At 39.5% G+C, this 24,306-nt stretch overlaps 2 protein-coding genes across 2 annotated transcripts; both read right to left on the bottom strand.

Moving 5' to 3' along the window:
* Nucleotides 1-1,595: 1,595 nt before the first annotated feature.
* LOC148872963 (Mitochondrial import inner membrane translocase subunit Tim17/Tim22/Tim23 family protein) lies at nt 1,596-16,494 on the bottom strand. The gene is made up of 6 exons (XM_088970219.1): nt 16,004-16,494; nt 15,267-15,382; nt 14,215-14,341; nt 2,167-2,315; nt 1,976-2,038; nt 1,596-1,887 (listed from the first exon to the last, which is right to left on the bottom strand). The coding sequence occupies exons 1-6, from the start codon at nt 16,289-16,291 to the stop codon at nt 1,860-1,862; spliced, it is 771 nt and encodes a 256-aa protein (XP_088826345.1). The 5' UTR covers nt 16,292-16,494; the 3' UTR covers nt 1,596-1,859.
* A 4,066-nt stretch (nt 16,495-20,560) lies between these two features.
* LOC148872962 (universal stress protein A-like protein) lies at nt 20,561-22,799 on the bottom strand. Its single transcript, XM_088967958.1, has 4 exons — nt 22,313-22,799; nt 22,117-22,205; nt 21,852-21,973; nt 20,561-20,865 (listed from the first exon to the last, which is right to left on the bottom strand). The coding sequence occupies exons 1-4, from the start codon at nt 22,494-22,496 to the stop codon at nt 20,778-20,780; spliced, it is 483 nt and encodes a 160-aa protein (XP_088824084.1). The 5' UTR covers nt 22,497-22,799; the 3' UTR covers nt 20,561-20,777.
* Between the last annotated feature and the right edge of the window lie 1,507 nt (nt 22,800-24,306).

Genomic DNA, 24,306 nt, shown 5'->3' with positions numbered 1-24,306 from the left:
AAATAGATTTTTTTTCACAAAAATAGTGGGATAGGCGCCTTAAGACGCATAAATCTCGAAAAGTTACTCAAAAAAAATCATCCCAATCAAACATCAAAGTGCAAAGTTATGACATCGAAAAGTTTTGCATGCATTAAGTATGCAACCCACAACACAGTTACCGGATCAACGGTCAAACCATCCGGGTCAAATGATTCTTGACCAAATCAACAGTTTTTGACAGTTTGATAGGTTCTTGACTGAACCAGACCCAAAATTCTGACCAGGTAACGGTTTGAACAATTCGAATGGCCTGATGAACAGCAGGTTGAAAACATTGGTTAGAACTTGGAACCCCCAACCCAACTCGACCACTTCATGGGTTTAGGTTGATTTGATTTCTTATTTTTGCTGAAATCTTTCTATTTCTCAAAGTCAGAGGCATGCCCCAAATGCATCAACGCCCTCTTTTTGGGGTGCCTCACTTGGAGGTGCGCCTCGAGGCGTACACCTCCCACACGCCTTTTAAACCATTGCTCAGAGTTTAAGTTTGTTGGTTATGGTGCTTTAGGAGTACTAAGTATTAACTTTTTCCTTCAAACTTAAATATGTTGATACATATTGCCCAAGCCTCCACCCTAAAGCTAAGAGTTCAAGTACCAACTTTTAAGGTTTTGCAGTACAAGGTGTACAAAGAACTGGTCCTATAATTCTTTGGCTATTCCCTAATTTTGTTTTTTGTTTCCTTGGATGCTTTCCCCATTGCTCAGAGCTCCTGTATAGACTACGTACAAGTTGTAATTGTAAGTTTGCTACAATAAAGCATATAGACCATAAAGACGTATCTATCTAGATTTCTTGCAAGCCTATTTTCTGATCGTGGAACAGTAATGGGGTGTTCTCCAATGTGAATCAATTTTCTTATTGGGAGAATGAGAGATCCAGAAACAAAACAAAAGCATCTGGATTGAAAACAAATTGGTTCTCGAAACAAAAAAAACATACAAAAAAAAAAATGTTCTTGTTTGTACGCCTTTTTTTCGCTTCCAAAACTAAGATATAAAATGTGTTCTTAAATTTCTGGTTTAAAAAACATATTTACATCTAGTGATTGATATCATGTTTCATAATTCATACTGCACTCGGAAACAAAACTCACTTTTTCTTTTTTTTTTTGCTTCTCAAACATAATTCAAGAAAATGTTTTAATTCTTTTGATGATGTGGCAATTTTAGAAACAAATGAACACAAAAACATTCATGTTGGAGAACACCTAACAAGGGATTGTTTCTTGAAACAAAGCACACTCTTTTTTGCTTCTCAAACATAGTTCAAGAACATGATTCAGTTCTTTTGATGAGGTGGTAATTTTAGAAACGAATGAAAACAAAAACATTCATGTTGGAGAACACCTCCTAGCTTGGGATTGTTTCTTGAAATAAAACTCACTTTTTATATATTTTTTGCTTCTCAACCATAGCTTAAGAACATGTTTCAATTCTTTTAATGATGTAGCGATTTTGGAAACAAATGAAAACAAAAGCATTCATGTTGGAGAACACCCCCTAAACAAATACTAATGACTACCAGTTCCATGTGAAATGACAAGTTACAACTGCAACAAAACTAGAACTCCAGTAGACAACCAGAGTCGTTTATAGTAATTGTAAATAACAATACCCTGTAATATCTATCAAAAAAAAAAAAAACAATATCCTTTGATAAATAAACTTTGAAGCTATAACAGGCTTAAAAATGAATCAAACTGTGGCCATCAATTTGCAGAATGAACTAAATAAAAGCTCACAGGATCTCTCTACGAAACATATAAGTTGTTTAATAGGAACTAACTCATGTAATGCAAGAAGCAAACTACAGTCTCATCGCCTTTCTTTCAGCTCAGGATCCCTGAAATAGTGAAATCACGACTCAATGAGGGTAAGATGCAAAAAAAAGATAACTTGGGGGAAAATTTGTACATGGAGTTGGCTCAAACCTGTGGATGTGATCGAGAATGAGAAGCCTTGGACCAGGAGGGATTTTCACATCTCTGAGAGCACTGAAACAGATAAAGACCTCTTAGAACAATCTTATCTTTTTCTCTTTATAATTTGAAATATAAACTATCAATGATTGCTGAAAGGAGCTGATAGGATATACACTCAAAGAAAATCTTCAACTACTTGCCTATCTGTAAGCAAAGGTAATGTGCTGTCTGTCAACAATCCTTTCTTGAAATTCTTCTCATAACTCTGAAGGCCAAGAGTTATGAGCATGGATCTTGTCTTGGTATAGAATGCATCTTCAGCTGGTGGCTGGGAGAACTTCTGCCCTAGCTGCAGAAACCCAACAATTTCTTTCAGCACGGATAGTTTCTTGGAATTCTCAGTTAGCTTAGGCGACACCAGAAGAGAAAATCATTAGTATCATAAAACAAGTTAAGCTCTCCACATGTAACGCAAGTAATGTGGAGATCTAATGACCTATTTTCTTGAATATACAGTTAATCAAACTTATCCACAAATACAAGTTAGAGCTAAAGGGTAGAGTACCAGTTTTTAAAGAGGTGGGAGATGGAAAAATACTACAGATGACAGGAATCATAGGGGTGCAATATCTAGGAGGATGATTTCTCTTTCAAACACATGGGTAGGCTTCCCCAATCAGAAAAAACAAAGGCTAAATAAATTTTAGTTCTAAATAGAATATATCTAGAGTGACATCGGCCCCATTATAGCTCTAAATCTATGTTGTTTTCTAACTCAAGTTAAAATTTTAGTTTGAATCCTTCAATTACAAATAAAATCTAATTTAATTTCCTAGCTCAAGTGTAAAACCCACCCCAAAGGCTACTAACACTTATTTAATCACAAATGAAATCTAATTTAGTATACTTAAATCGTATAAAAACCTAGCCAAAATGCTTCAAGACTTATCACCTAGATATTACATCCTAAACAAAATAGTTAGAATGATCTGGTTCCCACTCTTCTAGATAAAATCCATAGTTTAATCATAAACGGAACCTAATTTAGTTTCCTAAATCAAATAAAAAACTAGTCTAAATGTTTCAAGATCCAGCGATTGCAGATCACAAACAAAATATGCATGTATAATTGCAGGTCCCAAACAAAAATTGCTAGTGATCAATTAAACACATACGCCTGCAGTTGCACACACACCCTGCTTTAAGGGTGTTCCTTAAATGCGATGCAACTTTTTTAAGTTAAACGTGTTTGACACTAGAAAACATTCACATAAGTCAAGTCATTTTAGGGATTAGGTTGGTTTACCTCAGGCTGTCTAGCTCAAAATTTTCCTCAGGTTAGGTTGGGTCTCAAGCAGTAGTACAACTGCAAAGGTTGGGCCTGGTTCTCCCTTAGCCCAACAAACAACCCAACCAGGTTGAGTTGCACAGCAAATCTGTTAGCACAGGGAAGCTAAGGGAGCCCAGACCTGTGGTTGGGCATACAAGCAGTAGCCACATAGGTAGTTATTCCCCAGCTGTTCACTGTAACTGAATTTAACATCAAGGTTGTTATGGTTGTATGGAGTATAAAACTATAAATAGTTGTATGAATGGATGAAGGAACAAAGGAATTACATTTCTAGAAGCTGGTCAAAAGAACTCGAAGTTAGGCAGGTTCCTAACAATTTTGGTATCAAAGCAGTTGAGAATGACACTGGTGGAGGTAGAGTTGACTAGTTGGAGCCTGGGAGGTGCAGCTCCATCCTGTGACAGGACATCTGTGAAACCAAAGAAACCCTAATGGCAATGGCACTCCGTCTGGATCAATTTCCTCACATGCCTCAGGGTGCAACCAGAGAAGGTGATCGGGAAGGAGTCAGCCATAGAAGCAGTTGCTGCAGTGGCTCTGGGTCAGGTAAGAACACCAAGCTTGAATTTCTGATTTATCCTGGGCCAGGACCAATTTTTCCTTTTAAGCAACTTTCTTGGGCTGAAATGCAAGCCTGAGAAGAGAAATGTCTCTGTTATAACTGTGAGGAAAGATTTGAGCCAGGCCACCATTGCAAGACCCACCAAGTATTATTGCTGCAGACAGATGGCCCCAAGGGTGATGATTTAGAGAGGACTCTGCCAGATCAAGAGTGGGGTCACTTTAATGGTGAAACTCCAGAAATAATGTTACAAGCGCTTACTTGTCTAGCAGTGACAACACACTTAATTTCATTACATGTTTTCTAGCTAAGCAGCTTGGTTTACCAGTTCAACCCACCATAGCCTTTCCCGTTCATGTTGCTAATGGGAGCAACCCCAAGTGTGATGGCATTGGCACTGAAGTATTGTTGGAAATCCAAACCCACCATTTGTGGTGGACTTATATCCCCAGGACTTCAATGGGGCAGATGTTGTTCTTGGAATCTGATGAGGGCAGATTTGGCCCTCCACTAACATCATGACACATGGCATATCAGAACAGTGACAACACACTTAATTTCATTACATGTTTTCTAGCTAAGCAGCTTGGTTTACCAGTTCAACCCACCATAGCCTTTCCCGTTCATGTTGCTAATGGGAGCAACCCCAAGTGTGATGGCATTGGCACTGAAGTATTGTTGGAAATCCAAACCCACCATTTGTGGTGGACTTATATCCCCAGGACTTCAATGGGGCAGATGTTGTTCTTGGAATCTGATGAGGGCAGATTTGGCCCTCCACTAACATCATGACACATGGCATATCAGAACAGCTGGACTACATCCCAGCATCACCTAGGCAACAACTTACCTTAGCCTAAATGGGGTCCCAGTTGGCAACTTGCCTCTGCCGCCGACCTAGCGACCTACCTTTCTAGAAGCTTGCCAGTTGTCTCTGAACATTTCGGGATCATGCCGCGTAACCGTAGGCCTTATCCTCATCCCGCCCGAACCGGAGGGAAACGGTAAGCCTTATTAACTGGCATGTTATCCTCCTTCCAAAGCGGAACAGACCCCTACGTCGTGGGCCGAGGATTCCACGAGAGTTTCGCAATACCCATGGCAGCCCAACTATATAAGGGCATTAGCCCCTGAGACCTAGGTAGATGCGCAATCTAGTTCTCGCAGCTCTCTAGCTCTCACATTTAGTTATCTTAAAATCTCTTATTCGCTAACTTAAGCATCGGAGTGCCCACCCCGGGCAAAGCAACCCAAGCACTCTGACATTGTTTCCTTCAGGTCGCATCAGAGCCACCTCTCCAGCTCATCACCATTTAGGTAGGCATCAGAGCCACCTCTCCAACTCGTCACCATTCAGCTAGACACCAGAGCCACTTCTCTAGCTCGTCACCATTCATCTAGGCATCAAAGCCACCTCTCTAGCTCGTCACCATTTAGCTAGGCATTAGAGCCACCTCTCCAGCTCGTCACCACTCAGTTAGGCATCAGAGCCACCTCTCCAACTCGTCACCATTTAGCTAGACATCAGAGCCACCTCTCCAGCTCGTCACCATTTAGTTAGGCATTAGAGCCACCTCTCCAGCTCGTCAACATTCAGCTAGGCATCATAGCCACCTCTCCAGCTCGTCACCATTCAGCTAGGCGTCCAAGCCACCTTCCAGGCAGGAACCATTCAGCTAGGCATCCAAGCCACATTCCAGGTAGGGATTATTCAGCCAGGCATCTGAGTCACCTGCTAGCCGGGAGCTGCCGAAATGCGCATCATCAATTGGCGTCGTCTATGGGAAACGCTACAAAAGGCTATGTTCTCACCCGATTCTCCGAGCCTCAAGTAATAACATCTTCAAGCAACAGCAACAGCGCTTCATCGAAAGAACCCCCTAGGAGGGGCAGAAGCAAAATGATTAGCCTAACGAGTTCTCGCAATCTTGCCCGGACAGAATCTCCCTAACTGTGAGGCCACCCCCATATGTCGAGCTCTACGTGCTCTCTACAAGAGTTGACGGCCAACAGAATGTGAGGCCACCCCACAGGTCGAGCCCTCCATGGTTCCCGTGGGAGTTGATAGCCAACAAACCGTGAGGCCGCGCTACAAATCAAGCCCTCCATGCTTTACGTGCGAGTTGATGGCCAATAGGTTGTGGAGCCGCCCTCACAGGTCAGTCCTGCCGAGGTGACAAGATGTCTGTAGGCCGAGGTGCTAAGAGCAAAACCAGACTGTCAAAATTCTGATGACCTCGAGACCTCGAGACCTGCCTCCAAACTGGCAACCTGCTTCCGCCAGCCTGGCGACCTACTTCCACCGACCAAGCGATTTGCCTTTAACGCCGAGATGGCGACCTACCTCTGCCGACCTAGCAACACACGTAATCAGCCCGGACGAGCCTTGTCAGCCCTGTTCGCGAGGTCCCCCTACAAGTCGAGCCCTTTGTGGCTCCCGTGGAGTCGGCGGCCAACGAACTGCAATCACCCTTGCGGGTTGAGCCTTTCAAGGTTCCCATGCGAGCTGGCACCTGCAGTTAGTAAAGTTGTCCCTGCTAGTTGAGCTCCTTGTGGCTTATTGTAGGAGTAGATGACCAGCACCTTAGAAGACTGACACAGTGCAACCGTGACACCGACCCGCTATTTAAATTCCAACATCGACACACATATCGCAAGGGGAAGCCAAATCGCTTACGGCATCAAGGACCCCTAAGTTGACCTCGAAATATGTTGGTAACAGGCCAAAGGACCAACGACGAAGCACGAATCTACTCCCTTCACTGAGTTGATCTCAGCTCGAGAGTGGGGGGCAATTGATGAGGGCAGATTTGGCCCTCCACTGACATCATGACACATGGCATATCAGAACAGCTGGACTACATCCTAGCATCACCTAGGCGACAACTTGCCTTAGCCAAAATGGGGTCCCAGCTGGCGACCTGCCTCTGCCGCCAACCTGGCAACCTAATTCTACTGTCGACCTGGCGATCTGCCTCTGTCGCCGACCTAGCGACCTACCTCTCTAGAAACTTGCCAGTTGTCTCTGAACCTTTCGGGATCACGCCGCATAACCGTAGGCCTTATCCTCATCCCGCCCGAATCGGAGGGAAACGGTAAGCCTTATTAATTGGCACGTTATCCTCCTTCCAAAGCGGAACAGACCCATACGTCGTGGGCCGAGGATTCCGGGAGCGTTTCGCAATACCCACAACAACCCAACTATATAAGGGCATCAACCCCTGAGACCTAGGTAGATGCACAATTTAGTTCTCGTAGCTCTCTAGCTCTCTCACATTTAGCTGTCTTAAAATCTCTTATTCGCTAACTTAAGCATCAGAGTGCCCACCCCGGGTAAAGCAACCTGGGCACTTTGACACTGTTTCCTTGCAGGTCGCATCAGAGCCACCTCTCCAGCTCGTCACCATTTAGCTAGGCATCAGAACCACCTCTCCAGCTTGTCACCATTCAGCTAGACATCAGAGCCACTTCTCCAGCTCGTCACCATTCAGCTAGGCATTAGAACCACCTCTCCAGCTCGTCACCACTCAGTTAGGCATCAGAGCCACCTCTCCAGCTCGTCACCATTTAGCTAGACATCAGAGCCACCTCTCCAGGTCGTCACCAGTTAGCTAGGCATCAGAGCCACCTCTCCAGCTCGTCAACATTCAACTAGGCATCATAGCCACCTCTCCAACTCGTCACCATTCAGCTAGGTGTCCAAGCCACCTTCCAGGTAGGAACCATTCAGCTAGGCATCCAAGCCACATTCCAGGTAGGGATTATTCAGCCAGGCATCCGAGTCACCTACCAATCGGGAGCTGCCGAAATGCGCATCATCAGAATCCAGTGGCTATAGCAACTTGGGGTTGTACTGTGTGATTGGGCCTACCTAACCATGGATTTCCAAGCACTCAAGGCTTCAAGCCCAGTCCATTAGGCCTATGTGTGGAAGTATACCACCAGTCAATCGAGTATACAAGTGACAACCAAGTCAGCAAGAGCCACATCAGCAAGGTTGTTGGGTAGTTGTTTCTTAGCTGTTCACTGTAACTGAATATAACTCTCTACATTCTAGACGCTGGTTCCCTCGAAGGAACCCTAAGTTAGGCAGGTCCCTAACAAAATCTTTGGTGGCAAAAGGTTAAGTTTTATAACCTTCATTCTTGGTTAGTAAAAAGCAGATTCCATAGAGTGGTATTACTCTACTCTTATCCCCTTTTCTCTCCTCTTCTTCCTTTTTTTCTACTACTGAGCATCTGAAAAAATTGCATTAAAGGACAAGCTAGACGATATATTCTCTTTGCAAGCCATGCTAAACCATCAACCTAAGTATCGACAAATTCACCCTCAACCAAAAGAGATTCTCTTTCAACAGCTGTTGATGCAACTAATTTAGATATTAACCCACCAATATTATCACCAAACTTATAGGTTCCCCATCCATCATTTTTTTATCAGCAAAGAAACTTAATTTATTAATTTAGAAAAAGATTACAAGTGCTAGCTACTCTGTAGTCCAGAGTATAACAGTATGCAATTTGCCCCAGATTATAAGGACCATCATCTCTCTGTTTTGCTACAATCAGCTACAAATTTTCCCAAAATAAAGTAGACCCGTCAACTCCGTGTTTTTCTAGAGCACTTGCCAATCCATTTACTGTCCTTTTAACCCAACCAAATTTAGAGTTGAGACTCTTTACAAGACGGCCAATCTCCCTGAATGTGAATCTATATTTCCAAGGTGCTAAGTTAACTTTCTTAGCCCAAGAGATGACCAATAGTGAGTCCCCTTATACTTCCAGTTGTCTAGCTTCTAATTGTACTGCTAATTTCAAGCCTTATAAGAGCACCAGAATTTCTGCCTGAACCGAGTCTCCATACCCAATTGGTCCTGAGAACAAATCCATAACTTCTCCATCATGACTTCTAAAGACCCCCTATACCTGCCCTCCCTGGGTTTCCAAACGAGCTACCATCAAAGTTCAGCTTCAATTTATTTAGTTCTGGAGGTTTCCGATCCATCTTGATAGTTTCTTTATGAGTATCCAATTGTGCCACTTCCTTCCATTTCCTTATTAGGCCAACAGTAATGTTACAGGTCTCCAACTATAGAAGAGTCCAATAATTTGAGCAGGCAGGTGGGCCCATCTAGTTGGTCACAAAGTCTGTTGGCTAGTGTGCATTTAAGTAATGCTAAGTTTGAAGTGTATGACACATGTTCTTTCCGGTAAGAAAGACAGGTTTATTGGGACAAGGATCTCTTAGAGTCGGTAATAAATCGGTTGCTACTTTGTAGGGTTGTGTAATTGTGGAGTTTGGATGTAACTAGCCATTTAATTAAAACCTGTTTGATTAATTGAAAACAACAATGAGATTTTCTATCCCAACTACATACTTTTTTTATATATTTGGAGGTCCTGGGATCCCTTGAAGCATCCAATCTTGTAGCATGCAATCCAGGCGCATAACAAATGGTAGTAGAGCCTGCATTCTTGGCTTGTTGTTGATAAGTGATAACCCATCTTTGCATCCAATCAAATGCAAAACTGACCACCATCTTCCATATCTTTCTCCTCCATCTCTGGATTCCACCTCACCACCATTCATTTTTCTCGTCCACCAAAAAAAAAATTGAGCGGGGCATTGTACGGCTTGAAGTTGCAGTGGACTCCTTGAGGATCAAGCAAGAGCAAATGATGAAGGAAATGCAGAGGGTATTCTCACTCACATATGAAGGCACATTTTGATCTTCTAGCTGAAAAGATGGGTCATCTTTCTACAAGTAGGTCAATCCATCAAATCTTAGAATGCGGGTCCAACCAAACTAATGAGACAATGCCAACAGGGCCGCCAATTGTAGAGAAAGATGAGCTAATCATGGAGGAAAATAGGCTAATTAAAGGGAAGGAAGAAGATTCAAAGCCCAAGAATCCAAACTGCAAGCCTAGCATGAAGCCTATTAAGGATGATGAACTGATGAGGAGGAAAATTTAAAGGCTAAAATAAAGAAATTTCACAGCCTGAAAATCCAAGCCACAAGCCTAGGAAATCCAAGATGAAGAGAAAAATCAATGGAGCTGTGAAATATATGAGCCCACAACTAATTGTCCTCTACCCATGGTTGTTACATCTATATGTACATTAGCCTTGAAGGCAAGGTTCATCTTATGGGGGAAGGAATGTTACGACTTATGGGTCTCCAAATGTATAAGTATCAAATAATTTGGGCAGGTAGGTGGGCCCGTCTAGTTGGCTAAGAAGTCTGTTGGTTAGGTGCAGTCTTGCTAAGTTAGAAGTGCAAGGGACCATGGGTTTATTGGGATATGGGTCTCTTAGAGTCAGTTACTAATTGGTTGCTACTTTGTAGCAAGGTTCAAAATATCGACACATATCGGGCCATATTGGGAGCTTCCCGATACACCCCTACAGAGGTGTATAGGGGTTTCAACTGGTTCAGAGAGTGGACAGACCTTAACCCAGCCCCTCTGAACCAGATTTAAAAAAAAAAAACTAAAAAAATAAAAAAAAAAAGCTATCAACACTGCCCGTTATGCCTCTACCGGTGTATCGAGCGTATTGATATTTTGAACCTTGCTTTGTAGGGTTGTGGAGTTTGGGTGTAACTAGCTATTTGGTTAATGAAAACAACAACAAGATATTCTACCCCAACTATACTACATATGTTTTTTATGTATTTGGAGGTCCAGGGATCCCTTGAAGCATTGCATCTTATTATGTGCGATCCAAGCACAAACAGGTTAGCATTAGAAAACATAAGAGAGATTCTCTTTGGATAATTCTATTTTAAGCAATCTAAGATATCGATCACTGATCAGGTTTCCTAGATTCACTTGCATCACATGAAGAATTTAGGACAATGCTTTGCAGATTACGATAATCCTCCCACTTTTTTCCTACAGTACTAACCAAACACCAATAACAATATGATGAAAATAGATGTGTGTGTGTGGGTGTGTATGAGAGAGAGAGACCAATCAAATACAAGCAAGCTATACAGAAGGTAAATGCACTGCTGTCCTCTCTTTACCCTTCAATTTTGTTAGCCTTACTTGCTTTTCTAGTTAGAACAGTTACCTTGTTTTCAATCCCTAGTGTCTAGTCCTTGTGCCTGTTATGTTTAATCAAGTAAGAATAAGTGTCCAGATTAGTGCCTCAGAAACTTCAGGAAAAAAAGGGTAACTTCAAGTACCACTGTTCCAATAAAAAAGACAAAAGGAAATAAAAAACTCTCTACTCTCTAGTACCATTGGTATCTCTATCAAAACATTTACAAACAACGTTAAAGAGTGACTCTTTCTCAGGTGCATAAAAACAGGAAAGAAGGCCACACCCACCTACTTGATAAAAAATAATTCAATCATCTATCATCGAGCTTATCCATTGGTTAATTCTAGTTTAATTTCGGGACAAGGCACATTTAAGTATGCAATTTTTTTTATAGATGGCACATTTAAGTATGCATTGAACACAGATTAGTGAAATGGAGGCTTCCTCCCTGAAACGGGCAGAATAAAATTAAATTTTAATAGGTGCAGCCAAGGCAACCTGGATGCATATGGAAAAGGAGGGGCATGAGAAGACAGAGGCAGTATCTTACTCAACTTTTTGGAGCCAGTAGGATATGCTAACTCATTGAGGACTGAACTTTTGACTGTAATTCAAGGACTAAAGTTAGCAGCTATAAATAATTGGAGAAATCTGATTATAAAGGGGGATTGCCAAGTTGTCATCCATTGGTTGTGTACAGAAGAGATCCCTTGGATTTTCCAGTTTCTTGTTAAAGAAGCAAAAGAAATAGGAAGAATCCTGAACTGCTCATTCAGATGGGTTCAAAGGATTGCCAATTGCCTGGCTATGAACAATATAGAAAAAATTGCAGTGACAAGACAGAGTCTTCATTGGGAATTCCTGGACCTGGGAGTGCTTATAAAATTGTAGACAGAAACTTTTACATGTATGGCCAGCTATTAGATGATTGTAATATTTGGATAGCAAGGTTTTTCTTGCCGATGAATGTAAGTACATTCTGTTGATTATGGAAAACATGAATAAGTAGGTAATCTTGTGGTTTGGCATATAAGAGAGAGTGCATAACTCCTCTCCTCTCCCATAATAAATGGCAATGCCCATTGCAAGCACTAGATGAATTTGTTCTTCATTGAATCATAAATATCAAAAGAGTTCTCATAAAAAATTGTACATCTGTACATCTGAACACATGGGCTTCAACCCATGAAGCCCCAAAAATGTTACTGCACAGATTAGCAACCAACTGGATTGAGGACCAACCACTCTCCCTTTGATTTTACAAATGACTTGGGGAAACACCAGCTCTGTTATCATTCACACAAACAAACAGAGATAGGGAGGGGGGATAGATATGGAACTCGGTGCCACTTCAGAGTCCCTTACGATAATTGGATATAGAGCTGTAATCAAGTTGAACTAGGAGGTTTCAGATTTAATCCAAGTCCAACTTATTATGCCTAAAATGAAGAAAAAAATAACAAGTTTTTAGAAAAATATATATCTTATGGTGGGGTTAAGATAAATATCCCAGGTTTTACCCCCCCAATGGCTTCCATATCCTTCCCAGGTCTTACCTTAGCCAACTCCTTCCCTCGCCTATTCAGCCTTACCTTAAATCAAGAAGCTTCCATATCCCAGGTTTTACCCCCCCCCCCCATTTCAATTGGAATCTAACTCTTAGGAGACCACTAAGGGACCTGGAACTTAGTGAAATTACTAGCTTCTTGCACACCCTGAGAGAGGTAATATCTCTCCCAAAATTCCCGACCTTTGTGCGTGGACCCCTCACCCTTCTGGTAAGTTTTCAACCAAATCTTGCTTCAAGGCTTTAGTTAGGGAAGAACAAACTACTGGTCAGTACCCCTACAAGAGAATTTGGTGTGCTCATATCCCTTCCAGGGTCTGTTTTTTTGTGTGGGAGGCCAGCTTAAAGAAAATCAACACTTATGATCTCCTTCAGAAAAAGAACCATGGAAGGTCTTATCTATCTCCTCGTGTCTGTTGTTTCTGCCTTAAAGCCGGGGAATCTACCAACCACATCCTGATTCACTGTGAGGAAACTAGAAAATTTTGGAACTTTTTTCTAATATTATTTGAAAACAGTTGGGTTTTCCCAGAAAATGTGGTTGAATGCTTAGGGCAATGGTCAGGAAGAGGATTAAGCAAAAGGGGGATAACTTTATGGCAATCTGTTGCACATGCTATTTTCTGGAGCATTTGGGAAGAGAGAAACAACCTGGTGTTTACCAACAGAACAAAAATCTATGAGGAGCTGATTTCTCTAATCTGTTACAGATGCTTCCTGTGGACTTCCAGTTCAATTTATTTCAGAGGTGTCATATTTGATGACCTCCAAAGAAACGCCATAAATTTTCTTCACTCTAATCACATACACCTCAACACTTCCTGCAGTTTCAGATCTGAGGAGGAAGGGGAGACGACCTTGTACTTTGATGGAGTGCTTTTAGAAACCCAGGTGCAGCTTCCTCAACAAAGGCCGAAGTCATGGCAGTTTTAACCGGCATCAGGATTGCAGAAGACGTGGGTTTATTAAACCTTACCATTAAAGGAGATTCAGCCAACACCATCAATTGGTTTCCAATCCTGACAGTGTCGTTGGGCCTTAGCTCACTGCCTTGCTGAAGCGAGAGACATCCTCTCCTCCTTGAGTGCTCACGTGGTCTGGATTCCAAGGGAGCTAAACTCTGAAGCTGACAGACTAGCTAAATCTGGTGCTTACAGGGATTACTTATTTAGTGATAGTTTTCTGCCTATGTAACTTTTTGAGTGTCTACTCTTTTTATCGAATAAAGTTTTTTTTCAAAAAAAAATATAAATATAAAATATTCAATTTATTAGTTATATACTTTATATAACTGTATATAAAATAATAATATTTAATCAGACTCAAATTTTAACCAGGTCGGATGTCAAATTGAGCATCAGACTTTCGGAACTTGTTGACAGACCTAGTTGAATCTACCATCACATGATTGGACAAGACCAACAATTTATAAAGATGTAAATATAACCAGCAAATGATTAAGAGTTAAGTTTTTATCTTAAGGATTTCAATTTCTTAGAACAAGGATAACATTAATCAATGATATGAAGAAAAGAAGAGTTTAAAGATTTCAGCAATGTTAGATTCTGTCAGCACTAACAGATTGCTTCACAATAAGAGATGGATATAGAAATGAAACTTAAATGCAAACAAATGCCAATCTTTTTCTGACAATTATATAAAAGGGAAGTAAAAGAATGTGTTTCAGAAGTTACACATTCTTTCCATTAATACATTACCTTGAAAAGACCACCTTGAACAAGTGCAAAAAAAGCCCCCGATGTGATTGCATTTGCTGCCTGATTTGGCCCCCCCATGCCACTGACCAGTGAAAACATGGCTCCAGAACCAAAAGCAGCCACCATGCTGCAAGAAGAATCCTTAGCACTCACCTTGTAATTTAAATTCATGAATTGATAACAGAGAATATAATAAATCAAGCAAATAATTTTGAGGAGTTAATTTGGGATCAAACCCAGTGCTAGATGGCTACAACACCAACCACCATCCAATTGAACTTTGCATCTTGTATTCCTTTGTAGGAAAACTTTACTTCTGCATTAACATTCAAATTATAAACAACTTATATACAGAACTGGACGATTTTGTTCTACAATATTTCATATATTAGGGTTTTTACAGTGACATCCTTCCAAGTATATCTCTGTCATCAGGACTGCTTCCACACTAAATTAAGTAAACGATAATTTCAGATTTTGCTTGTATAGTAGCTGTCTAGCTGAAGATTGCTGGTCGTCCAATATATTGCCCTCTTCCTCTCTCATCTTGACCAATTTGGTCAAGATGCATATAAGATGGTACTCATTTGCTTCTCACTCTCTTTGCTCACCAATACTAAATTTCTTTTAGAAAACAATACTAGAATTTTGTTTTATTCTGTCAATGAACAAGATCCAAGAACGTCTTCAATGGAATTACATTTTATGATTAAATTTCCGGCCAGGTTTTTCTCTTGTTGCCTAACCAATATGAATTTTTCCTCCTTATGAATGGATCCAGTAGGCATATTCTTGGGCTGCAAGCTCATTACATATAATGTGTTACTAGTGGTACAAAGTACAATACAAATTACTTGACAACCTTCTATCCGTTCTAAAATTGCCCCAGTACATCTCTGTAATTGCAAATTTAAAGTAACAAAAAAGAAAAAAAAAAATGGATTACAAACCGTAGTAAAATATAACATAAATCCAAACAAATGAAAATTGAGTAGGAAATTTAAAAAGAAAAACAAAAGAATAATCACCCAGAAAATTTAGTTTGAACTTACCTAGTCTGAACATCCTCTTTCCCTCTAAGTCTTTTCATGACGCAAGATATGCCGGCATTGACACCGGTCATGACTGCAAAGTTACGGGCTTGCACCAAGGGGCCCCCAGAAAGAGCCTGTGGTCAAAGCAAGCAATTATAATCAGAAGCAGTCAAAATTGACAATATCGTTAGGTCCCTCTCTTAAGAGTGATTGATTAGTTAAATGCAAGTTAATTACAATTAGATAGTACACATTCATGCCGAGACTACGCCTGAGACAGGATGCATAAATAAGAATGAGCAGAACACCGAAAGGCATCAAATAATCCAGAGTGTTTAACCCCTCCCCACTCTTCCAACCGTAAGTCAAAAGTTCAGTCCATATTTATCATATTTCTGGAAAATTTAGATATCAATGAGGAAGATAATCACCCAGTTTCCCACGAACACAAGGATTAGCATTATGAAACCCATGATCTAACAATTTAGAACTGTACCAACGTAAATAAATTGAATATGACCTGGCAATCCAAACAAACTCGTCAAAATGACACAAAAAAAATAGCAACAGAAAAACCAGGCACGCCTCTTATCGAAACAAAACCTAGTGTTATCCAATCCAAAGACCAAACAAGCCCCGGTCTCAGAGTGAGCTCCAACTCCCTTCATTGTGCATTTACCGGGAGGATAATTTTCAAGAAATTAATTAAAACACTAAAAAGAAATGATAAACAGATGAAAGAAGGGGTTGGGGACCTGGGCTTGCTTGAGGGAAGCCATGGCTTGAGGGTTGAGAGGAGCTTGAGGAGGAGTGGGAAACGAAGAAGAGATATCGTTGGTGAGGGTACCCATGAAGGCACCAATAGCAGCCCCTTGAATTGCGCTGGTAGCGGTGACAACGGCGGCCTCCACCGGCAAAGACTGTTTAGAAAGCCAAGAGCGGAACCCAACCTCCAAGTCCCTGAATCGGGCCTGCAGTTGGACTATCGGGTTCTGAGGAGGCATTCCCTTAGACACCTCCACCACTCCCTGTCTCCCATCCATGCTGCCGCTGCTTCTTCTTCTTTTTCTTCTGCTTCAGCTGTGGTCTTATAATTACTATCAGTAATCCGAGAAGAAACTATCGCCGTTGCTCCTCAGCTGCTGCTGCTTCTTCTCTTATGCAATTCTTCCGCTGCTGCTGCTGCTTCTTCGGGTTAAATAAGAGCGAGAGACGCGGATAACAAAATAACAAATATTTAGAAAGGGTTTTAGTACATACTCTTGGGTTGGAAAATGAAAATCCCTCCAAGCGAAATTACCGGAAAGGGTACAACTAATATGAAAATTGACTTCGGAGGCAGAATTGTGAGTCGCGTTATCTTTTCACCGATCACTATTCTGGTTAAATAGGTCGGCTTTGGTTTCGGACAGGGTGGACCAGTTCCGAGACCACAACCAAAACAATCATTAATCGATCATACTTGGCAACCTTAATATAAGTCATTTTCCCAGTTTTTTTGGTAATGAAAATTTTACCTATAAAATTTTACTATTAGAAGGGACAGTTTTATCTCAATATTTTAACATCTTTTCCCAAGAGTAAAATTTTACTATATTATGTGTTTGATTTTGTGGGTATTATAGATGGGTGTTTATTGTTTTAAATGTTTATTTGAAAAATTTTATTTTAAAAGTTTTTTGTTTGTGTTATTTGGTTGGGTATTAGTTTAAACATTTTTTATTTTTCATCTTAGACTAACACCCTATAAAGTATGCCACATAAGCATTTCATTTCAAGAAACATTTGGGTGTTGGAGGAAATAAGAATTTGATATTTTTCCAAATGCATCGTGCACATAAATCTAAACGTTTATGTTTTTTAATATTTATTTGATAAATACTGAAACCAAATAGTGGTTTCATGCACAACAAATGCCAATGCCTATGTGGCATTGATGTAGTGGTATCCAACATAGCCATAAATTGTTTACATGGTGGTAAAACAAATCCTTTTTAAACTAAAATTATATTATATGTTAGGGAAAATTATAATCTGAACCGACTCAGGATTTAAAATTAGATTGCAAGTTGGTTTAGAAACCAACAAAACTCTAGCATCCAGCTCTACATTTCATATTATAAACACCCCACCATGTCATCATAGGCTTATGTGGCTATTACCAACATGGGAGTCTTAATCTATATTGGATACAACAAAAATCCTATACTGAAATTGCCCTTAATGTTGGGTGATTTGAAAATAAACAAGAAGAATTTTCAATTTCTCTCCCAATCCCTTAATTTCTCGATCTCCCTTCCACTCTCTCACTCCCATAGTCGCCTCCTTCCTTTGTCTCTCCCACTATCTCAGCTTCGGTTTGCAACTAAACCAAAACCTCTCACTCTCATTCTCTTTCTCGGTTGATCTCTCAATCTCTATCATGTTCCCTCAATCTTTCTCCTAATCCCTCTTTTTTTTCATTTTTTTTTTATTTTTACAAACTTATACAGTATTAATTAAATCATATAAAAGAACATAAGACCAACTTGGTATGGTTCTAAAATCATTATACCAAGTTGGTTTAAAAGTTTCTTGTAAATTTTTGTCAAATTTGTATAATGATTTGTGAATTTTATTAAAGTGGTCTTATGTTTATTTATACAATTTGATTAATACCATATAAATTATTAAGTTAGTCAAGGAACTAGCCACTTATACAATCAAGTTATAAATTTTTATCAAGTTGGTGTAAATTGCATAGCCACGAGTTTCTTATGAAATTTTATCAAATTGGTGTAATGATTTTAGAACCATACCAAGTTGGTATCATGTTTTTTTCTGCAATTTGATTAATGCAATACAAGTGTGTAAGAAAATAAAAAGAACAAAAGAGGGAGCAAGAGAGAGATTAGAGGAGAATGATAGATATTGAGGGAGAATGGGAGATTGACCAAGAAAGAGAATTAGAGAGATTAAGGGAGAATGATAGATTGACACACACCCACACACACACGAGCATGCACACACGCACACACACATTGATAGAGAGAGAGAGAGAGAGAGAGAGAACGAGAGAGATTGACAAAGAGAACGTACATATAAAAACCAAAAACCTTTTTTGTTTATTTTCAAATCACATTGCCATTGAGTAGAGAGAGACAACCATAAGAGTGAGATAGATAGATAGCTAGATAGAGAGAGATGAGGGAGCATGAGAAAAACTAAAAACTTTTTTTTATTTTTTTTTTATTTCTAAGTCACCTAGCATTAAGGGCAATTTCAGTATAGCATTTTGTTGTATTCAACATGGATTAAGAGTCCCATGTTGGCACCAGCCACATAGGCCTTCAATGACATGACGGGATTTTTATAATTTAAAATGTAGAGCCGGTTGTCAGAGTTTTATTAGTTTCAAGACCAACCTACAACCTAATTTTAAATGTATAGCCGGCTTTGATTATAATTTTTCCTACATTTTATGAAATTTATCCTTTTAACATGAAAAATAACAAAAATTACAAGAAAACCGGAAGACCTTCATGTATTATTGACTACATAATTGGTTCAGGTTTTAATCGATTTGAAACAAGAAGAATCAGCCCCGACCCAATTATAAATCAGACAAGTTACAATAAGTTAAACCAAAACCAATATGATGATATGATCATTTCAGCTCATATGGACCCTAATACCCAATCCATTGACAGATCAAATCATGCTTCCACAAACACCCTCTGAATGACAATACTCACGTTCATTTCCCTTACTCGTTCCTCTCTCAAGTCTCAAAATTCAAAATAATTGCTTCTACACCATAAGTAAACAAGGTAGTATGTGAAATACTATCTCAAGAAAGATATTAGCTTTAGGGATTGTGTGTATTAGCACTCAGTTCTTTAACCCTTTAAAGTAATTATTTGGAGAGTTGCCCTTATAAAAAGAAAACAAAATATACAATGGTGAAAATAGGAAAAATAAATAAAACTTTTGCAACCAAATTAACATTGATTTTAAAATCACCAACAAAAGAACCAATCCAACACAATTCTATCCACATCCCTCTTTGATATTTTCTTAAATATTATTGTCATGGGAAACACATCTAAATGGAATTATCCCATTTTGATAATTCCCCATGCATGCTCCACACTTCAAAGCATATCTTTATAGGATGGATTAGGCTCTTTTCCTTAGATGACTTACTACTCATAAAGGAGAGATTATATAGTGTGGCAAATCCAGGCCATCCATTAGAATTAATCATTCTTGAATTTAAGTAGGGGAGGGAACTTTTGGATTCGACATTCTTTTCTAAATCCAGAAATGCCCCAATAAAAGCAAATTTTGAAAAAGTAGGGAGTGCTTTTGAGCTAAGTTACTTAAATTTGTAGCTAAGGCTTAGTTTGGAAGCAGTACAAATGCAAATATGTACAGCGTAAATACATACAAAATAATATAAAATATAAGGTTTTGCACCCTACATATTTGTATTTGTACTCCTTCCAAACTCAGCTTAAGGCTCAGTTTGAAAGACAAACAAATACAGATATGTAGAGTGCAAAACTAAGTATTTTTGTATTATTTTGTATGTACTTGCATTGCACATATTTGTATTATTTTAGGATTGACTTTAAACCTTAAAAGGCCGTATATGCCACATATGATATGATGCAATATGCCACTGGGTATATCATGTCAAAACTTTGAACCTTAATTGCAGCCATGAATTTATTGAATCTGAAAGCTAGGTGTGTAATCAAGTCAAGCCAAGTATTAGGCTGCTTGAGTTCAAGCTCAACTCAAAAACAGAAAGCTCGAAACTCTATTCGAGCTTGATTGAGTTTCATGTTTTTGGCTTGAACTCAACTCGATTCAATACTTGCGAGCTACTCAAGCCAATTATAAATAAATTAATATTAAGCATATTAAAAATTATAGATGAAATAATATATATATAATAAATACTATAAATAAAATATGTTATGAGAATAAATTATAAATCTATTTATTTATATTTTGAGTTCAATTAAGCTTGTGAATCATTCAAAGTAGGTATTGCGAAGCTCGAACTCGTCTCGACCAACTACCCAAATATTTAATAGCAAGCCAAGCTCGAATAAGTCGTGTCAGCTCACTTACACCGAAATCCCATGAAATAAATGTGTTAGAGAAATAAAATTAAAAGACATGTTTCCACATAGCGGTGTTTTTCTATTTGCTCAATAGAGAGGTGTACCTCTGATGGTTTATGCCAAATTTATCATTACTTCCATACCAGAATGGGGCGTTGAGTTTTGTATATAATGACAGAATTGTGGAGAGAATTGATATTGCCATAAAAATGTAAAATAGTCTTTTTTTTTGGCATTCCAAACGTAATTTTGTTCAAACCAATTAACAAAGATTTCTAACTAAACGCAGCAAAAGAACGATAGGAAAATGAGAGAACAATGGAAATCTCTAAGTTTCCTTGGGTTATTCATGGTTCTGTTAACATCTATAAAAGAAGCCAAAATTGATATTATAGAGTCGGACTAATCCAATTTCTCAACGATTTTTCTTTGGTTTTTTCACAATCAACACAGTACAGTGAGCATGGTGAGTACAATAGTCACTCACACTCCCCAGAATAGCCCTGTCAGAGAGAAACCTTCAATCAATTAGGCTCCGGCTTGTATAACATCAGATCACTTGGTTAGAATTTAGAAACAGTGATTATTTAAAAATAAGTGTTTATTCTAATAAGTCATCAATGAGCGTTTGGTGATGAAAAGGCACTTAAAAAAAAAAAAATAAAAATAGGAGTAGTATAAGTATTTTCAAAATGATATAAGGGAATAAGATAGGCAAAAAGCACCGATTGCACCATCTTTTAGGATATGAGAATAAACACCTATTTGATCGGTTTTATTTTCCAAACGTAAATAAGTGCTTATTAGTATGGTGCTAACCTAAAACAAGTAGGTATTCCAGTAATTGCTTATTTTTAATCATTCCTGATATAGGCGCATACGGCTAGGCCCAGAATTGTGCCATGTGGCATCAGCCGGATGAGATTTTGGCCGTTCATTCCCAACAACCTTTAATCATTCCATGGCAAGGTCAAATATAAAAGGGGTGCCCAGCTCCTGAGCCCTCGTCTCAAGTTTGATTCGACTCTTTTCCTACACTTGACTAACTTGACCGTTGGAGTCTCCGCCCCTAAAATAACACCCAAGGCTTCTGACATGTACTCTCTTATTCTTGAGTACAATGTAGATTTTTAGGCCAGCAACAACTCCCAAACTTAACTCTTGAGTGCAATGTAGATTTTTAGGGGATATATGACTCAGAGTCCAGGGTCAGTGGTGTAGTACTGAGAGATGGGAACGCTGCTTATTTAATTCCATGGCCAGGGGCATAAACATGGCACACCAAATGAGTAGTAGACACGTCAATTCAGATGTTGGGATCAACATCAACATGCATGAAAGCGTAATTATGAGAAGGCCCAAGAAGGTAATTAACACAGGAATGCAATGGAGATGCTCCATTAATCCTAAAACTCCATTTCAATCTCATATCCTAAAAAATGGTGCAATCAGCAAAGAGAAAGAAGGATAGAAGAAGAAAATTGTATACCTTTTGATGGCACCATAGCCATGGCTGCCCACCACTAAAATATCTGCCCTGTGATTCTCCACAGCCTCACACAGCACATTTCTTGGATCCCCTTCGCATACTTCCACTTGGAAATCGGAAATCTTTAGCCAAAAAAAAAAAAAACTCAAAATGATTAAACAGAAAGACAGACACTCAGACAGAGAGAGAGAGAGAGAGAGAGAGAGAGAGAGAGAGAGTATCAAGTATCAAGTATCAACTATCAACTATCAACAACAGCACTTACTGATCTGTTCTTGCAAAGCTTGTGGACCTTGTCTACAATCCGTGATGCAGTTTTCTTGAGATCAGCTTCCACCTGAGGAAGAATGTCCCCTGCCCTTATTGATATTGGGAAAAAGAAAAGAAAATAAAATAAAAATTGATTAAGTTGGTTAATCAGATAAAAAATATGTTAGGTAGAAACCAGGGTTAATTATTACCAGGTCCAGAGAAGTGGATGACAGAGAGAGCTGAGATCTTTGCATGGATGATAATAAGCTTGAAGAGATTATTGTTGGTGGTAGAGAGAGGAGTGAGCAGATGGTCGAGGGTCCACTCCAAAGAGTAAAAGCTCTCCTGACTGTCATCCACGCCAACCACAATAACTTTCTTGTTGGACGCCATTAGTGATTCTCCCGCTTCTTGTCTTCTTGACCACCACTCCACCCACCCACTTCTCCGCTGTGAGATCAATCGATGCTCCTCTCAGAGCTAGCTCCTGTTGTAGTGGTTTTCTATTCCCCGTTGAAATCTTCTGATATATGCTGCATATATAACTGCATTTGAGAGAGAGATACAGAAACGGTTATTCCGGAGAGATGTGGCTCTCCTTCAGTTACGTTTTTGGTTTTGCTGCAATTCCCGCTTTCTACTGTGGCTTTGCTTCTTTTTTGGGTAGCACTCACTAAGCAGCAGAACAGGCAGAAGGGATTTGCTGCACTTGTTTGGGTTGGGTTAAATTTGTGTTCATTACTTGCATTAAGCCTTTGACAGTGTCCTACTATACGTGTCTAAACAGCATTTGCACATGTAATGAAATACTTGTCACATACATGACAACTTCTTCAGCCCAGACAAGTGTAGCAACCACCCAACTAGTGAGGGTTCAGTTGGTAGGATCTCTCATTCGTTGTAGCAGAGACCTCTCATCATAGCCATTAATTGCAGGCATCCCAGATCTCTGCTTCTCATGTGGGTGATGATGTGGGAAGAGCAATTTGTGGGTAACAGATTTAAACCCAATTAGGGTGTAAGGGGGTAAATGGATCAAATTCGGATCAAATCAAATAATATCTAAATTAAAATCTGATTAAAAATTTTGTTATCTGAATTTGATTTGATATATTAAAAATTCATGTTTAAATATTTTATATAAGAATTAAATAATTGGTCAAATTTAAATATTTACAAATCAAATTAGGTCATATCCAATTTGATTCCATTATGTTGAATCTTGAATTCAAAATCAGATTCTGAATAATATTGACATCCCTATCCGACAGTTGTATGCCCCCAAGTGCAGCAGCCAGGTTTTAAAACGTTGGAACACTAGTTCAAAGAATTATTGTTTGAAGAATGAATATTGAGGTAGAGTGTTTTTTAGCCAAATTTCTTAATTCTAAAGAACCAGGTTTTAAAATGAGTTTTAATCCCAAATTTTATCAGAATTAATTTTCTGAAAATATGTCAAACACATTCTTTCCTCGAATTCGCATGTGCACCCCACAAAACATCCCAACTGTGTATTGGGAAAATCTGCCAATAACAATTATGAGAGATGTTCCAAATGAATGCTGAGATGTGCATGTGGAGCCCCCCATATTATGAAAGATGTTCCAAATGAATGCTGAGATGTGCATGTGGGGCCCGCTCTGTGGGGGGTCAATGTGAATTCCCTTTCCTCCCTTTCATATAAAACAGCAAATCAATCAGCAGTCACCACCAATGCTAGATATTGCAATAACCAGCCACTTTTTTGGCTTTATGGGTTACATAAGCTTCCGCTACAACCACCAGATCTGATCCCAAGTCTACCACCGGATCTGTTCCGGTACAGAACAGAGGATGTGGAGATCACTTTGGTGGTTTGGAAAAAACAGATTGGACTGTTTTGGGAGCTCTACAAATTATACTTCAGCTAATTCAGTCCTCATTTGTCTTTTCAATTAAAAAAGCATTAAGTATATATACTATTTTACCCACACTCATTATCAAATGTCATTCACACAAGACTCCCAAAACAACCCAGTGGGTAGGAATGGCAACGGGGTGGGTTTGGAGCGGGGATTACATTCTCCATCCCCGACCTGTTATGATCACATCAACCGGTAGTGCACTGCAACGCAGTCATAGGCAGCAGCACGCACAGTTGGCCGCACAGCAGCAGGCACCGCCTGGCAACGCGCAGCACACACCACCCGGCAGCGCGCAGCAC

Source organism: Nelumbo lutea, chromosome 2 (assembly GCF_056320005.1).
Source record: "Nelumbo lutea isolate HS-2025 chromosome 2, American lotus-T2T, whole genome shotgun sequence".
NCBI classification, from domain to species: Eukaryota; Viridiplantae; Streptophyta; class Magnoliopsida; order Proteales; family Nelumbonaceae; genus Nelumbo; species Nelumbo lutea.
This window is presented reverse-complemented; position numbering and strand designations above follow the sequence as displayed.

What these genes read in the sequence shown, in the direction of transcription:
- LOC148872963 (XM_088970219.1), bottom strand. Translation starts at nt 16,291, where the DNA reads ATGGATGGGAGACAGGGAGTGGTGGAGGTGTCTAAGGGAATGCCTCCT. An exon ending in TTCAAGGTGGTCTTTTCAAG is followed by an intron (nt 2,316 to 14,214) that starts GTAATGTATTAA and finishes GGGTTTCTGCAG; the next exon opens with CTAGGGCAGAAGTTCTCCCA. An exon ending in TTACCTTTGCTTACAGATAG is followed by an intron (nt 2,039 to 2,166) that starts GCAAGTAGTTGA and finishes TATCTGTTTCAG; the next exon opens with TGCTCTCAGAGATGTGAAAA.
- LOC148872962 (XM_088967958.1), bottom strand. Translation starts at nt 22,496, where the DNA reads ATGGCGTCCAACAAGAAAGTTATTGTGGTTGGCGTGGATGACAGTCAG. An exon ending in AGCTTTGCAAGAACAGATCA is followed by an intron (nt 21,974 to 22,116) that starts GTAAGTGCTGTT and finishes TTTTGGCTAAAG; the next exon opens with ATTTCCGATTTCCAAGTGGA. An exon ending in GGCTATGGTGCCATCAAAAG is followed by an intron (nt 20,866 to 21,851) that starts GTATACAATTTT and finishes TCTCTCTGACAG; the next exon opens with GGCTATTCTGGGGAGTGTGA.